General features: G+C 34.2%; 1 protein-coding gene across 1 annotated transcript in view; it reads right to left on the bottom strand.

The window, feature by feature from the left end:
* The window catches only part of Efhc1.2 (EF-hand domain containing 1.2), a 161,738-nt gene that overhangs the window by 125,083 nt on the left and 17,265 nt on the right, over positions 1-19,390 (bottom strand). Inside the window, exon 4 of the mRNA XM_074176876.1 lies at positions 17,614-17,915. Coding sequence (XP_074032977.1) covers positions 17,614-17,915 — 302 coding nt within the window. The remainder of the gene's footprint in view (positions 1-17,613; positions 17,916-19,390) is intronic.

Raw genomic sequence — 19,390 nt, 5'->3', positions numbered from 1 at the left:
TTATATTCGGTATCAAGTAAAAAGTCTTTGGGCCCGTCCAAGAGGTTGAAACACCCCCCCAAAATGAATAAAATTTACTTTGTTATTCAATTTCGAAATAGTTTGTTTGAGAAAATTAAAAAAATAAAATGATTATGATAATAAAGAATTAAAATTTCTAACTAAAATTAGGTTTATTTCACTATCTTTTTAAATAATTGTCAAAAAGATGATGAATAATAGGGTTAGAGCATTTGTTTGAGATGTTATTTGTTCATTATTAAAAGGAGAACAAAAAAGACTTGAAGTGTCTTTGTCCTATCTACATTGGTTCTTGAGTTATTTTAATAATACTGATTGGGAACCATGAGGAATTATCAAACGCAAGAATATGAAAATATTTTAAAAAATGTAATAAATAGAAAACAATTTTTTTGCACAAAAAGTGAAACATAATTGTTTTTTGTTCTTTTTTGGTAGTATTGAAAAAAAGGTATCGTAAAAATTGATCTGTTTAAAACAAATTGTTTATTAAATGAATAAAAAAGATGTAAAAAATAAAAAGGTTTTCTTTCAGAATGTCAAAGAGAAATAGCAATAATAATTTTTGAAAACAAATCGTTCCTTTATTTTCAGCAAAAACATTGCTAATCGACAAATACGTTTTATTTCAATAAAAAATAATTAAGAAACGATTTTGTTTTTGAAAATCATCATATTCATCACTGATGAAAATCCCCCCAAAAATTTTCAAATATCTTATAAGCAATAAATTTGTTCATAACAATTTCTTTAACAAATACAGCTAAAAATTATGAAAAATAATTTTTTGCAGCTTCAAATAATAAGAATACGAATAAATTAGAATATTGAAAAAAATTCATTGCTTTGATTGAATTTTTCACTTTTTACCGTCTTTGATTATCATAAACAAAGTGATTTTTTTTTATTTTCCACTTAGTGGTCGGTCGCTAGCCAAGCGGTTCGGCGTGGGTGCTTTGTTCACTTACTCGAATTGACTGTCGTGTTGGTCGGTGGTTCAAGCCCTAGTCTGAACGATCGATCTTCACTTGCTATCGTCCAACCCGTGTTAGGAATCACACGTTAAAAGGTAAGACCTCGTTAATCCTTAGCTCGCACAAGTTTCGACTTCTGAGGGTTGTCGTTCGTAGGGGTGCGACAGCTGGTTAACGTAAAAAACAGATTTTTATTCAAACTTATAAAACAATGATAAAAATAATGACAACAATAAAAATTATTTGGCGCTCCGGGGCGACTTCATTGATTCCAGTGGAGCATTTGTTTTTTCAGCTGCACATCATCTGAAGATCTTGATCTGCCAATGTTCTCTCTCTTATAAAACAAAATGTAGGGTGTCTCCAGAGGCTCCAATAGATTCAATATATCGCCAGAACACTTCGTGACACGACTATCCTCAAACTTAACCAGTCCGTTTCGTCTTTGACCAAGGCGTAATGATGACCGAATTCAACGACAGAACCACAGGGAACAATGACTGCATGAATATTACAATAGTGGTGTGCTAGACTGAAGTGTTCCATCTATTTCGAACCTTCGAAAGAGTTTCTTGCTTCCGTCAGAGGTTGAGTCATGTGTAAAAAAAATATTTTCTTTTTTTTACATTTTAATTTTCTATTTTTGCATTTGGAAAATCCTCAAAATTTACATATTAGTTAACAAACGGAAGTATATCTCATAAAATAATCACGGGAAAAAATTTGTTTTTATGTATTTTCGTTTATTCAAGTGTCTAAAAGGTATATGCATTTTTTCTTAATAATGATATTTAATGGGTTAAAATAATTTTTATTGTTCAAAGGTCCGTTAACGCCATTCTCGCGTCTAAATTAAAATCATAAATATTGGTGGTAGAGTTCCGGAAGGTGTGAATTTTTTTTAGGAAATTTCCTCCTCTTCAACAATATTTTTTCAAATTTCGAATATCTTCAATATTTTCCGAGATATTTGCAAAAAACCAAATCCCCCTTTTTTCACTGAATTGTTTATGACTTTTGCGATTTTTTCGAGCCCCTCTTAAAAGTTTTCAAAAAGTTGCTGCAGCTCATTCCAAATCGAATGAGCCCTGAATCATAATTTTCGGTGCCCTTGGACAGAAGTTCCAAAAAAAGGATCTCGTGACCCAGACTAATAGTCGTTAAGGTTTTGTGTATACGTGATTTTTTTTTCGAAAAATATTTAACCGCCTCTTGAAATATTTTCAAACAGATTGGGGGGTGACACACATATATATATATATATATATATATATATATATATATATATATATATATATATATATATATATATATATATATATATATATATATATATAATTCCTTGGAGTTATTTGGGATAGCAGCGAAGCGCAAGTGTACTCTTATAACATTATATTTCCAATATTTCGACAATGGTTATTGTCATCATCAGGGAGCTAAGATGATAGATTTTGAATTAATTCAGAACTAAGTTAACAGACGGATACTTACAATGTTAGTGAGATTGGTCGCATGTGAGTTGAGTTAAAATTAAAATATGAAAGTTGTGATCATGATAAAAACACATAACAACTGTAAAATTACAAGACATATGAAGTAAGTGAAAGCTACAAATATAAAAGTTAAATGAGGAATATTCATAAAATGTTTTTTTTTAAATTTGAGAAAGAACGTGGTGATCTTAGGTTAGAAACACATCACTTGTCAATTTATTAAATTTTGAAGAAGAAGTAGACTTGGCATTTGCCGCTGGTGCAATTAATCAAAGAGTTACAGTTGCCTCCAGAAGAAAGAGTTTTGTTGTATAATTTTTGTTAATAAGTTGATAAATGAATTTAAGTAATGTCAAATGAGTTGTCTTTGAAGGAATTCCAATTTTTGTCTATAAAAAGTAAATAGGAATATATTTCACTTAAATGTTGTAAGTCTGTTTTTTTATTCAGACAATTTTGTGATTGCGAAATGTAAGTCATTTCAAGGAATAATCTTTTAGAAACATTCCTCTCTTTGGTCAAAATTTTTACTGAGTTAAAGTCCATTACATGTCCATTATTGTAAACATGTTCACTAAGGGCACACCTTTCTGGATGAAGTCTACAGTCACTTTTGTGTGCAGAAATTCTGTCTTTTAATAATCTGGCAGTCTGACCAATGTATTCAGCACTGCAACTTGAACAAGGGATACTATAAACCACTTGAGATTGAAATTTTTTTGGGATTTTATCTTTTAAGTTTGAAAAAAGGGAATTAATTGTTAAAATAGGTTTGTGTGCAATTTTTATGTTATCAATATTTTTGAAAATTCTGCTGCTATCCCAAATAACTCCAAGGAATTGTTCGTAACTAGTCAGCAAAGACTACCTCTCTCTCTCTATATATATATATATATATATATATATATATATATATATATATATATATATATATATATATATATATATATATATATATAAATCAAGAATGAAATAATTCGTGGACACAACACTCAAAAAATAGGGGCAAACCGCGGACACGTGTTTCTGGCTATTGGCCTCATCAGCGCGGTGCAGCGAAGTGTAAAGATGGGCAACACTTGTTTGCCGAAAGCAGAAAACAACACATACGCACGGAGTCAACAACAGAAGCCAACCGCACATTTGTGGTTCCAGTTAGAAGACCTAGAATTCCTAGGCTACATCTAACATGACCACGTAGGCGGCTATAGCTACCTGCGTGACATCCGGGTCCAGGATATGAATACAGATAGAGATTTTATCGAGTGTGTATGATACAAATCAAGAATGAAATAATTCGTGGACACAACACTCAAAAAATTATTTCATTCTTGATTTGTATCACACTCGATAAAATCTCTATCTGTATATATATATATATATATATATATATATATATATATATATATATATATATATATATAAAGTCTATTACAAAACAATATTTTGTTTTCTCGAAGGTGCAAAAAATATATTCTCTCTCAGTGATTAATGGGAAATGGTATCTCTACCATAATTGAGAAGGAGAACTCTCAATTCCAACAGACCAACAGAGGAACTGCTTTCCGAGGTTGAATGTCACGGTTTCCATTAGTGAAGATTTTTCTTGAAGACTTCGTTCAAATCGCTCCGACATTTTTTTATGTTTTTTCCCGAGCAGCTAGCTGGTACATGCTATACATAAATCCAGGGCGGCCTTTCTTTTTCTGATTGATAATTGTTTGTCCTCTATAATTGTTATTATCTCGAAGGCGTTTGCATGGGATATATCAAATAAGTATCATACTGGCCTGATCATTTTCCCACATAGAAACACCCTCTATTTTCGATTTGTAGACAAGGTATATCGTCCATCTTTTCCACAAATATTTGTTCTTTTTGTTTTGCATTTTCACTCTTTCTCTTAGCTGACTTTCGTAACGCTCTTCACTTAACGTAAAGTTTTTCCAGTTTTTCAATACAGAAGTTTACTTTTCGTATTGGTATGTGAGCTTTGTTACAAAAATAGAAACTTCTTTAATAGTTATCGCGGCACTTTCACGTAAACTCAATTTCACTTCAGGCATGTTGAAATAAAACATGCAAAACTTGTTTCGTAGAAGGCAATTCAGTACCAACAATTTGGGGTGTATAATGTCCAAATGAGAAAAAAACACTATTTTTTCCTAAAATTTCAAGTCTTAAACATTATAACGTTTGTTTTTTAATTTCACAAAGATAATACAGACAAACTTAATGTATTTCATACCTAATATTTTGATCTGCGTGCGGAACGTTTTTCCTTGTCGTAGTGAGCTGAATTTTTGGTGGTTTCATCTTTCAATATGAAGGAATATTTTCACAAGGTGGCCCGGTAAAAACTTTCAAAAAAATTGTTCATACATAATATATATACATATATATATATATATATATATATATATATATATATATATATATATATATATATATATATATATATATATATATATATATAAGAAAAAAGTATTCTTTTTGCTGACTAGTCAGAAAATAAGTGAAACAATATTTGGGTATGCAGCAGGCCAAAAATTTAGTGTACTCTTATAACACAGATTCCAAGCTTTCGATAATCTTCATTATCATCATCAGGGATGCTACAATAAGGATAAAAAACAGTCATATTTATAAAATAATAATTCAAGCCAACTTACAGTGTATGTGAGGTTATGTGGCAGGTTGAAAGAAGTATGGACGTAACATATATGAAAAATTACTAAGATGTCACTTAGGACGTTACAGACAAACAATATATAGTAGATTCAATGATATGTCATTATATTATCAAATTTAACAGGTGGTTTTTTAAATTTGATAATATAACAACACAGAAGCCCGGAGTCATCAACAGAAGCAAGACGCACTCTGCAGTTTCGGTCATGTCATCTCGGGTTAGAGATTTCACAGAAGTCACCAAGAGGTAGCTTCAGCTACCTGCGTTACATCTGGTTCCAGTATTCGATATAGATGATAATCTGATGAATGTTTTTGATATAATGAAAAGCGGGAGAATTCTTGGACGAAGCACTCAAAAAATAATAAACAAACCGCAGAAATATGTTTCTAGCTCATTAGCTGTCATCAGTACGGTATAGCCAAATTCAAGGTTAGGCAACACTTGGTTGCAGAAACAACACAAATGTACGGAGTCTGCGATTTGCTTATTATTTTTTGATTGTTTCGTACTAGAATATTCCCCGCTTTTGATTATATCAAAATCATTCACCAAATCATCATCGATATCGAATACTGAACCCGAATATCACACAGGTAGCTGAAACTGCCTCGTGGTGACTTTAGTGAAATCTCTAACCCAAGATACCTGACCGAAACCACGAAGTGCGGCTGGCCTCTGTTGATGACTCCGTCCATTTGTGATTTTTCTGCAACCAAGTGTTGCCTAACCTTGCACTCACCTATGTCGTACTGATGACAGCTAATGAGCAAGAAACATGTGTCGATGATTTGCTTATCATTTTTTTAGTGCTTCGTACAAGAATATTTTTCACTTTTGATTATATAAAAATCATTCACCAAATTATCATCGATATCGAATACTGGATCCGGAAGTTACACAGGTAGCTCAAGCTGCCTCGTAGTGACTTCAGTGAAATCTCTAAACTGAGATGACCTATGTTATGAACTTATAAAGAAACTAGAGGATGAATTCCTAACTAATAACTTTACTTGTTAACAATTTTACAATACTTGTTTTTTTATATCACCATATACCTACTACAAAGCTTCCCCTCTTCAAAATCATCACTCCTGTGATGAAACTTCCGTATATTAGAAATATGAGCTGACTCTGGTCTTCCATCATTGTCGAAATTTACGAATGCCACTATCCCATCGATGAAATGGACTCTTATTATCTTGAAAGGACCTTTTATTATATACTCTTTTCCAATTTTCTGATACCTTTCTAGAATGCTGTCTCCTTCTTTCAGTTCAGGTGGTTTCAATTTTTTATTTTTATTGGCTTGATTTTGAACCCTCTCTTTGTATTTTATTTGTTGTTCTGGCGTTTTTAGTATTTCCTTTATTCGTAAATTCAAGCATAATACTTTATCTGCTTGTGAAACTATTGATTTGCTGTAGAGCTTTTATGATGGTGAACAACCTAAAAATTCAGAATGTGACTGATTATGCCTCGAGGCATTTCTTCCAACCACCAGGAAAATCTTCACAACATTTCATGAATAACTTTAGATCTCTTATAGCACGTTCTGCAATTCCATTTCCTCCGGAAGACTCTGGTCTTCCATCATTGTCGAAATTTACGAATGCCACTATCCCATCGATGAAATGGACTCTTATTATCTTGAAAGGACCTTTTATTATATACTCTTTTCCAATTTTCTGATACCTTTATAGAATGCTGTCTCCTTCTTTCAGTTCAGGTGGTTTCAATTTTTTATTTTTATTGGCTTGATTTTGAACCCTCTCTTTGTATTTTATTTGTTGTTCTGGCGTTTTTAGTATTTCCTTTATTCATAAATTCAAGCATAATACTTTATCTGCTTGTGAAACTGTTGATTTGCTGTAGAGCTTTTATGATGGTGAACAACCTAAAAATTCAGAATGTGACTGATTATGCCTCGAGGCATTTCTTCCAACCACCAGGAAAATCTTCACAACATTTCATGAATAACTTTAGATCTCTTATAGCACGTTCTGCAATTCCATTTTCTCCGGGATGATATTGTTTTACAGATTTTCTATTTTCCTTCATGGCTTTTACTGAGATGTATCTTGTTGGCTCATCAACAATAATAATGAATGATTTGGTTGTTTTATTTGAGTCAGACTTTTTCTGCATTTCAGCAAAATCAACATGTATGGTTCCATATGAATTTTCAGTGATATGAACAAAGTCAGGTTATGGTAAATATTTGAATTTTGCTATTTGGCACGTCTCACAAGTTTTTGTGTAGTATTTGATATCCTTAGTCATGTTTTTCCATATGCATCTAGCTTTGATTTTGTAATAGGTTCAATAATACCCATCATGACCTCCTGAAGTGGCATCGTCGTGATATAATTCTAGAATTTTGTTTATCATCTGCTTGCTTTCAACTTGATATCTGCCATCTTCCATTTTTTCCAAATCTTGAGTAACCAAATTACACCAAAAAAAGTCTTGAATATTGTTGGGTATTTCAATACATAATCTCGATATGGCATCAGCATCTTTCAGTTCGTTTCTATTCTTATGATCGACCTCCATATAGAAACTTCTCAAAAATATTTGCCATCTTGCCAATCTATCTCTCAGATCTCCGGTGGATAAAAGTTGGGTTGAAGCACGGTGGTCGGTATGCACTTTGAAATTTCGTCCTTATAGATAAGTGTGGAAATGTTTAACTGCTTTTACCACTGTCAAGAATTCCTTCTCTGTTACTGAATAATTCATTCCACATTTTGAAAAAGTCTAAGAGTAATAGATGATGACTCTTAGTAGTTATTTCTTTTGGATTTCTTTGATAGAGAATTACCCAACATCCATAATATGAAGCATCTGTAGATAAATCATATTTCAAACGAGTATCTGGGATTCTCAAAATCGGTTCTGATGTTATGACCTCTTTCACATTCTTGGGTCAAAATAAATTTTATGTTTTTACATTTTGGTTTTTCCAGAGGACGTGTAATTTTGCTACAATTTGATATAAAGCTTCCTAAATGATTGGTTGAGCCAGTAAAACATTGTAATGACTTGATATCATAAGGTCTTTTCATATTTTTCCCCTTTTCAGTGATTTCATTCTTCATCTTTCTCGTATTTCCATCGCTTATCTACCTAGAAAACTCACTTGTTGTACACAAAGAGAACATTTCTTGAAGTTCATTTTGAAGTTATTTTCATCAAATTTTTTCAAAATTTTCAAAGAATTATTTTCACATTCTTCCAAAGTATAACCTCCACAAACAATAACATCGATATATGCTACTACATTTCCGTCCAATAAATCACCAAGAACATCTTGAATGACTCTGTGAAATTTTGCACTTGAATTCTTCCATCCGAATGGTAACCTGAGAAATTCAAAATGCCCCTCTTCCGTTGTAAATGCTGTAAACTTTCTGCTATTTTCTGTAATGCTTACATTCCAAAATGCGTCTTTCAAATCTATTTCAGTGAAGTATTTACAACCACCAAACTTTTCAATTGAATCGATTATCATTGGAAATGGAAAAGGATCTAATTCAGTTTCAATATCGATTTGTCGAAAATCGATATACATTCTATAATTTCCATCCTTCTTTGTTTTAATAACGCAAGGTGAGGCAGACGGTGAAGTTGATTTTTTATGATACCATGATTTAGCATGATTTTATCCTTGATCCAAACTTGTTTCTTCAAAGAAAATCTATATGGTTTCAATTTCATAATTTTCGAGTTTTCTCTCAATGTAAAATCTGTTTCATAGTTACAAGAACAAAATGATGGATTCTTCATTTGGGGAAATAATTTCTTCAAATTCTCTTCGGAAAATTTTGCCTTGTTGAAATGAAAAGTTTTCTTGAATAATCCCAGTTTTCTCAATGTAATTTTGCCCAATAATATGTCGAATGACAAATTTTCCAAAATGATACGATTAATTTGAATGTCCTCGCCTCTGATTTTCAAATCAAATATCGTTTTGTGATAATATTTCGTTATGCCAGCTATGATAAGTTCAATATTTTCACAACTCTTTCACTGATGAGATCAATATCAGATCCAGTGTCAAATATATAACATTTTCAATTGATGCCCATTATTGGACAAAATTTCAATGTTATCATGATTTTCTGAATTTGAAGAAGGAAATACGGTGTAGGATTCGAAATTTTCAATTTCGTCATTGTTAACAAACTCATCACATTGATTGTAATTGCATTGTTCAGAATGTCGACCGTTCCTATTTTCTTGCTTGTTATTTACTGGATATCTCGTATTTTGAAAACCTGTCATGTTTCTTTCATGTGTTGTATGACGTTTCAGAAGTTGAAGTAGCTCTATTCTTGATTTTATGTCATTATGGCATATTTGTTTCCTTATGTAGTAGGGAAACCCTAATATCAATAGAGAAATAACTGAATTTTCGGAAAGCGAATGGTCTGCTGAGTATAACAACCGTTGTTTTTTATAAAAATATTCAAGAATTGTTTCTTGACGGAGTTTATAATTCAGAGCTTTATCCATTTCGTTATGTTATCTTCATCAAACTTCCATTTTTCCATTCCTCCCAAGAAATTGATCAGGATTCATTGAATTTTTGTTCATACCAACGAAGAAAAATACCGGATAAGTTGAATCTCAAATGATGTATTTTCTGATCGTTTTTAGTCCATTTGTTGGACACGGCCATGAATTCATATTGTTCCATCCATTTATTTGGGTTATCATCTTCAATGTTGAATAGGTTGATTTTATTAATTTTGGAATTGTCTGTTACCAATGACAGCCATTTCGACATCATATGGTCGAGTTCTTCTCTTCCAATAACTAGTTTGGCTTCCAGGTCTCCCTTATCTCCACTGCTTTCATTATAATTGATCTGAAGTATTTCGTTTTCCGACTGTGCTATATTGTAATAAACTCATGAAGAAACTAGAAGATGAATTCCTAACTAATAACTTTACTTGTTAACAATTTTACAATACTTGTTTTTTTATATCACCTTGGTATTAAGAATATCTGGAAAAGAAGTAGGTATACATACATATAGTATACATAGTGTTCATATACTACAACCTGACCAAAGGCACAAAGTGCGGCTGGCTTCTGTTGATGACTTCTTGCATTTGTGTTGTTTCTGCAAACAAGTATTGCCTAACCTTGCACTTGGCTATACCGTACTGATGACAGCTAATGAGCAAGAAATATGTGTCTGGTTTGTTTACTATTTTTTGATTGCTTCGTCCAAGAATTTTTTTCCCTCTCTCGATTATATCAAAATCTTTCACCGAATTATCATCATATATATCGGTCGATCGGTCGGTAGCCGGGCGGTTCGACTTGGGTGCTTTGTTCACTCAGTCAATCGGCGATGTGTCAGTCGATGGTTAAAGCCGCAGACTGAACGCTCGATTTCCACTTGCCATCGTCCAACTCATGTTAGGAATCATACGCTGAAAGATAAGACCTCGTTAGTTTGATGCTCGCACAAGTTTCGACTTCTGAGGGTTGTTATCCGTGGGGGTGCAACAGCTGGTTAACGAAAAAAAAAACAACATATCGAATACTGGACCCGGATATCACGCAGGTAGCTAAAGCTGCCTCGTGGTGACTTCAGTGAAATCTCTAACCCGAGATGACCTGATCGAAACCACAAAGTGCGGCTGGCTTTTGTTGATGACTCCGTGCATTTGTATTGTTTCTGCAACCAAGTTGCCTAACCTTGCACTTGGCTATACCATACTGCTGACAGCTAATGAGCTACAAACGGTTTGCTAATTATTTTTTAGTGCTTCGTTCAGTAATTTTTTCCGTTTTTGATCATATCAAAATCATTCACCAAATCATCTTCCATATCGAATACTGAACGCGGATGTCACACAGGAAGCGGCCTCGTAGTGAATTCACTGAAATTTTCAATCCGAGATGACCATAAAGTGCGGCTGGCTTCTGTTGATGTTGTTGACTCTGTGCATTTGTGTTGTTTCTACCTAACCTTTCACTTGACCGTAGCGTACTGATACGGCTAATGAGCTAGAAACACGTGTCTGCGGTTTGCTTATTATTTTTTGATTGCTTCGTCCAAAACTTTTCCCCGCTATTGCTTATATCAAAATCATTCAACAAATTATCATCTTTATCGAATACTGGAGCCGGATGTCACGCAGCTAGCTGAAGATGTCCCGTGGTGGCTTCAGTGAAATCACTAACCCGAGATGACCTGACCGGAACTACAAAGTGCGGCCGGCTCCTGTTGATGACTCCGTGCTTTTGTGTTGTTTCTGTGACCAAGTGTTGCCTAACCTAGCACTTGGCTATATCATACTGATGACACCTAATGAGCTAGAAATACGTATCTACAGTTTGCTTATTATTTTTTGAGTGCTTTGTCCAAGAGTGTCCCCCGCTGTTGATCATTTATATTAATATTAACAAAAATCACAAAAAGGATTTGAAGCTTTATAACTTTTATGTATTATATGCGAGCGCTTTCGACAGCTGATCGTGCTATCATCTTCAAGGCTTTACACAAACTGACAGTATACATATTTCGACATATTCACATTTGAATTTACTTTTCCTATCGCACCCCCATGTCACCATTTTTTTTGATGGATCAATTGTTTTGCATTGTCAGATGTTCCGTGATGAACATATTTGAACAAAGTAGAACACATTATGGTCTGAAGCTCATAGTTTGTACAATCTGTTATAGTCGAAGTAAACGGTAAACTTGCCGGCACTCTCAAAGGCCAAAAAACCAATACATAGAAATGAACCGGCTACGATTGAGTCCATATGGACTGAAGAATTGACGGTTCGTATTGGATAATATTTACTAACCGAGTTATATGATCGGCTGAAGAGTTATAAAATCAAATTTGAAATCATTTTACGGTGACGAATATAAATCGGGGAATGCGGGGATGGTTAACGTCGTCGTGTTCAGTTCAGGAACTGATCGCGATTTGAGTGTTGAAATTCGATCTTGGTGCAGTTGAAATTACTTAAAATTTTTGTTATCTGTTAAAAATGTGGCGTCCTTGGACAACTACTAATAGTAATAACGAGTGTGATAAAAACACAAACTTTTTTCAGTTTGTAATTCCAATAGCGATGGTGAATAATGCGAAAAAGAGATAACAGTGAATAAGATTCGGATGCATTTGAATATTGAAAAACAGAGAGTATGTTTCAATGTAAATAAGAATCTACATCTCAAGTTTGGTTTCGAGGGAAATAAACTATTACAAGCATTATCAGATTTGACCTAAATTCCTTTCTCAACTGTACATGAAATAGTCAAAAACAAACCTACTGAACGCAAAACGCGATGTGATACAGGATTAGCAAAACCATAAGATGTTCATCTAGTGAAATTATTGAAAAAAACAATATACGACTGTTACAAAAGCAATGAGATTCCCACAACTGAAATCATAAGGAAGAAATTGAATACTTCCGGCCATAACGTGAGCTGCTGTGACAAAACTCTTCAGAATTAGATGAAGTAACTAGGATATAGATTTAAAATAATAAACAAACGTCAAGCAGTTATGGATAGCAAAAAAATAGTGGAATTGCGTGACAAATACTTAGAATATATAACTGAATACAGACAAGAACAACGGCAAATTTCCTATTCGGACGAATCTTGGTATGACACTCACGACACAGTTACAAAAGGGTGGACTGATGGTTCGAAAATGTGTACGCCTAACATGCCTGCAAACAAAGAATCATCGTGCATTGCGAAGGAAGTAAAGGATTATACAATAACGATTACCTACCAGGTGAAGTTACAATTAGTGTTTCTGTTTTTGTGAATTCTTGATAAGCAATGGTTTATACGCTTCGAAAACGGATTAAAATAGAAAGTTTGTACTACCAGAATGTAAATAGTGCTAGAGCTGCTGCCCGTATGTTCAATAATAATTATCCAGGAAGAAATGTACGACACAAATACGTTTCGGAATTATTGAACAAATTTATGGAAATTGAATCTATTAACAGTAAAAACCATAATCGTTCAGAAGTTGTCAATGATGAAGCTATTTGTACTGCAGTTTCAGGGCACGTTGGACTGAAAGAAAATTCTCAATCTCTTACTCAATAATCAGGAATCAGTCCTACAACTGTTCTCAGGATCCTTCATAAGTACAAATTTCATTCATATAAGACTAGTTCATGAATTGAACGGAAATGATTTCGATAGACGTATCGAGTTTTGTGAAAGTCTCACTGAACGGATCAACTTGCATCAGAATTTCTTGTATAAATTTTGTTTTTCGAATGAATGTACGTTTAGTTTCAATGGAGAGGTGAAGCGGCAACATTGTCGATATTGAAGTGATACGAATCCTCATTTATACCGTAAAGTTTATACCTAACGACCTCAAAAACTGAATGTTTGGGCAGGAATTTTAGGTGACCACATCATAGGTCTTTTTTTATCGATGATAATTCGACTAGTGATAAATATTTTGATATGTTGGAGAATCGAATAATACTATGCACCAAAAGGGCAATTGAGAAGTATATAAATTTATTCGAAAACGAAATAGTTTTTCAGCAGGATGGTGCATCTCCCCATTATGCTGCTCCAGTGCGACAATTCTTTGGATGATCATTTTCAGAATCATTTGGCAGAAGAGATCTTATTGAATGGCCACCAAGTTCTCCGGATCTCACTCCTGTAGATTTCTCTCTATGGAACATTTGAAGTCTAAAGTATATGAGATAGAATCAACAACATTATAAGATTTGAGAGAGAATATCATGAGACATTGCTGAGAAATAACTCCCGAGATTCTCAACCAAGTGAAGGCGGCAATGGAAGCTCGTTTGTACCATTGTATGGAAGTTGGTGAAAACATTTTAGAACATTCACTAAAGAATTTTTTTTTTCTTCTCATTGTCCAATCATCAGATTTTGATTGAAGAATTAATAAAAAATCTCTTTTTCTGATTTATTGCTTCCATTTTTTCTCTAGAGCGAATATTTCGAAATGTGGCCCCCTGTATAATTGCTACCAGCTTTTTTTATTTTTCCTGCAAATCATTGTTTCAAAAGTTATTCAGGGTGGCTCGTTTTCAACTCAAATGATCTGTAGCTCTCGAACCATAAGCTTCAGACCATATGTTTTATACTTCATTGGAATCTGTTCATCATGGAGCATCTGATAATGCGAAACAATATAGGGTGATCCATTTTTAAAAAATGGTGACATGCTCTGAGTGCAGCAGGGGAAGTAACATCAAATGTGAATATGTCAAAATGTTTCCGCCTTGTATACTTTTGTTGACGTGTTTTTTTTATTTTTCCTGAAAATAATTGTACAAAAGTTATTCAGTTATTATATATATATATATATATATATATATATATATATATATATATATATATATATATATATATATATATATATATATATATATATATATATATATATATATATATATATATATAATCTAGAAAGGTTAATGCAGTCAAGCTGCTGGAAAATAATTCCATGAAAATCATTCCCATATTGATTTCAATTTAGGAGCCACCGGTATACGGCTGTTTCAGCCTGTTGGGCTGATGTATATATATATATATATATATATATATATATATATTCAGGTTAGCTTCCCAAATTTCTGCTACCGCAGTTGTCGGTTGATTGGTCAAACCACCAACACTTACTTGAAAACTTGGCAAGTTGACTTGGGTGTCACACCAATAGGTGGTTCCACTTATGTTTCGCTTGCGTATACGCAGCTATTTTTATCAAGTACTTTCTCGGTTTTTTCTCATTTTATTTTCAATCGAGGACCGCTTGCCCGGTACTGACGATGCCCAATAGGCTGAAACAGCTGTATACCGATGGCTCTTAAATTGAAATCAATGTGGGAATGATCAAAGAGTACTTATCTATAAATTTCTTGATTTTCATGGAATTATTTTCCAGCAGCTTGACTGCATTAACCTTTCTAGATTTCATATCTCTTCTAGAAACATGTGGATTCGTTTTTCGATGGCATTTCAGGTTAGCTTCCCAATTTTCTGCTACCGCAGTTGTCGGTTGATTGGTCAAACCACCAACACTGACATGAAAACTTGGCAAGTTGACTTGGGTGTCACACCAATAGGTGGTTCCACTTGCGTTAACGCAGCTATTTTTATCAAGTACTTCCTTGGTTTTTTCTCATTTTGTCTTCAATCGAGGACCGCCTGCCCGGTACTGACGATGCCCAATAGGCTGAAACAGCTGTCTACCGGTGCATTAACTTTTCTAGATTATATATATATATATATATATATATATATATATATATATATATATATATATATATATATAGAGTGGTCCAACGAAAAGTATGCACCTTGCTTTTCTCCTTTTTTTGTAACTTAACGCAAAAATGATCGGACAGGTCAATTTTGCTTTTGAGGGGGACACATTTTAGATGCAGTTTTCTACCTGTGCCTTCAACCCCCTAGCGAGGGTGAGTAACAACCCTAAAATTCATAATTTAAAGCGGGGTCGAGTGATATCTCATTTGAAAGGGCACAAAATTCTCTTTCCAATGATACCTAATTTGTTGTATTTCACTCAAACATGTAGGTATCATGAAGAAAAACAACTACAACCCAGTACTTTGAAATGTGTGATTGACTCAGTAGAATCCTACTTCAGCAAGTGCTGAAAATGTGACCCATTTGCTTCCATACAATAATATAGATTTTGTTCAAATCTGTTCCTAACATTCTGTTGCATATCAGGTGTTATACTTCTGCACTCTGCTGTAATTCGTTGGCGAAGATCTTCTATGGACTCGGGCTGCGTAGCAAAACATTTATTTTTCAAGTGTCCCCAAAGGAAAAAGTCTAAAGGCGATAAATCAGGTGACCTGGCAGGCCATTCGATGGGGCCAATCCACCGTCCAGGAAACCGGTCATCTAAAAACTCTCTTACCGGAGCAACATAGTGAGGAGGTGCTCCAACTTGCTGGAAATGAAGCCGATCATCATTATGGTTTTGGTCATTTTCAATTATTTCTGTTGAGAGAGGATCAATTGTATCTTCGAGCATGTTCAGGTAGACCTCACCAGTTACATTCCCAGGAATAAAAAGTGGCCCTACGATATGACTACCTAATATGCCACACCAGACATTGATTTTTTGAGGTTACTGGGTATGGACCTCTCGGAATAAGTGTGGGTTACTCTCATCCCAGTAACGGCAATTATGCCTATTCACAGCTCCATTCAAAAAAAATGTACTCTCATCGGAAAAGCACGTGTTGAATGATAGGTGCGGATCATCAATTAGTAGCTGGCTCAGTTGTTCACAAAATTGCAGCCTTCTATCAGGATCATCTTCATTGAGTTCCTGTACTGATTTAATTTTGTACGGATGAAATTTATAGGCTTTTAATATCCGTATTATGGACGAACGGGAGACACCTAAGGCTGCAGCAAGCTGACGGGTACTTTGAGTATGATACAATTCAACATGTCCCATAACAGCAACTTCCACTGCTTCATTTCTGATCGGTTTCCGTAGCTGGTGTTTCACATTACAGACAGATCCGGTATCGACAAACTTTTGGACTAACTTGGCAACGTACGAATCATTCACATTTTTCCCGGGATGACTGTTATTAAAGAGGCGAGCAGTAAGTCTAGCACACCTATTATGTTGATAATAATGTTTAACAGTTTCAACTCGTTCAGGAATGGAATAAACCATTTTTACAGTAAAGTTGAGATAATTTCAAAAGCAACCGAACTGAATCAATGAACGTTTGCCTAAATTCTTTTTGTACACTTATCTGTTGTTGTTATTTGAACCAAAAAACGCACGAGAGAAATTGAGGAATGTAGTAGTGATAAAAATATCGTTTTTTCGCATTTTCATTAATACCAAAAATACCGAGTAAATGTTCTTGCTTTTTTTATAACTATTCAAGCAAATACAACAAATTAGGTATCATTGGAAAGATAATTTTGTGCCCTTTCAAATGATATATCACTCGACCCCGCTTTCCATTAAAAATTTTAGGGTTGTTGCTCACCCTCGCTAGGGGGTTGAAGGCACAGGTATAAAAATACATCTCAAATGTGTCCCCCTCAAAAGCAAAATTGACCTGTCCAAGCATTTTTGCGTTAAGTTACAAAAAAAGGAGAAAAGCAAGGTGCATACTTTTCGTTGGACCACTCGATATATACGTCCATCTAATCATCGAAAACTGAACTACAAATAGTTCAGAACTCAGCTCGTGCAAAAAATTAATTTTCCTCAAAAAAACTGGAAGCCTCACATTCACTTTCAGTATTACGAATTTGAAAGAGGTGTAGTCAAATGACGTGTTTTGAAAAAAATATCAAGTTAAGGTGAGAATATTTATTGAAAAAAATTTCGCTTCATATGATGAAATAAACGCAAGTACTCACCTTCTTGTCATTCTGTAGGAATTTTCCCAAAGTATCAGCTGTTCTATTCGGTTTTTTTGGTTGCATAGCATCCATTTGATGTGATCTTATCTCCATGTAAGGATCTGGAGGAGCAACTATGGCATCCCCAATAGCAATGCCACATCGATTCATGAAAGTGCGAGTGAATTTATCGCAGTTCGTAATTTTGAAGACTCGTCCGTAAAGTTCGACTTCTCTGCCGATATTGAAATCAGTGAAATCGTAAAAGTTATCGTCCATTGGTGGTGGAAAACGAATCCTTTGCCGAGATATAAGAGTACCTGGAAAATATATTTCAAAGGGGTGGAGGATGTTTCAAATTGAAATGTAAATTATTGAGCACACTCAAAAAAATTGAATATCTACTGGTAGGTAGGTATATTATCAAACGTACACAATTTATCGAGAACGACCACGATAGATTTGTATTGGCTTTACAATCATTATGAATCATCACTATACCTTTCGTTGCAATCAATTTGCAACTTGTCATAAGATTATTTCTGTCACCACAGTTATTACTGTAGTGACAGTCATAACAACTGTGCATTTGATATCGCAAGACATCAGAGAAGATGCTTATAGAAACAACACCAAATTCACCAAGTGGATGAAAGAGCAACAGGTAACAGACACTTTCAAACGAGTTGTGCTTGCTTGCCTACAGAAAACGTCGAAACAGTATATTTATCATGGGAGATGACTAAGATCGAAAACTACAACTTTTGACTTAATGCGAAAAATATATGATTTGACCTCTTTTTTCCCAAAGAGCAAAGATCTTTGAATTTTCATTCGAAATCAATGAATTAAGCTACAGAAAGTTGAAATATCGTCACGTCTATGAGAGTGGCATGAGCCAACACATAACACTTACAACACAATAAGAAGTTCTAGACATCCTTATGAAATTTATGGGTCATGAGACATTAAGAATCGCCAAGTTCACAAGAAACAATAATGGAATCAGAAGTGATCCGGAAAAAGCTTTTTGATTGATATACATTCCAAAAATGTGTCTAATTGTCGATAAAAATTATCGTTTTTACCAATAACTTGATGTTAGGTTAGGAAGAACCTGCTCCTTCTTTACGCTACATCGGAACCACCACCAACCGAAAAAGAGCTATTGAGGACCTGCCAAACAAATAAAATTTATATCATAATCGTCACTTTCAAAAGTTGATCAGGAATCACAGGTAACGAAAAAGTTGATATCTGTGCTAGACACGAATCATGGATTCTGAACCAAATCCAGGAATCATATCAGGAAATGGGTCTTTACGAAGTTGGGAAAACCTTCTCAGAAAAGAACTGAAGATCAGAGCAAGAATCGGCTCATAATGAGGAAGGAGATACTTAGTGAATAGTTACCATTCAAAGGACACCTGAAAGAAATAGAGTTACATAATGTAGATCTTGTCTACAGGCAACGCAACAAAAGAAGGAATGCAACTCGTCATAACTTATGCAAATGATATTAAAAAATCTGTACGAATCAGGTAAGGGAACAAATTTGAAAAAATGGAAGGAAAATACAATATGCTCATGAATTGGTGAAGTGTTTTGGAGACTTAGAACAAATTATCAAATTGGACCGTGTTAGGAATCACACGTTAAAAGGTAAGACCTCGTTAATCCTCAACTCGCACAAGTTTCGACTTCTGAGGGTTGTCGTTCGTATGGGTGGGACAGCTGGTTAACGGAAAAACAGATTTTAAACAGATTTGAACAGACAATTGAAAGCAGAAGAAAG

This window comes from Leptinotarsa decemlineata, unplaced genomic scaffold, assembly GCF_025532065.1.
Source record: "Leptinotarsa decemlineata unplaced genomic scaffold, Ldec_3_MD MMD2_P_RNA_scaffold_14, whole genome shotgun sequence".
Lineage (NCBI taxonomy): Eukaryota > Metazoa > Arthropoda > Insecta > Coleoptera > Chrysomelidae > Leptinotarsa > Leptinotarsa decemlineata.
The sequence above is the reverse complement of the archived record's forward strand: the minus strand, read 5'-3'. Positions and strand labels throughout refer to the sequence as shown.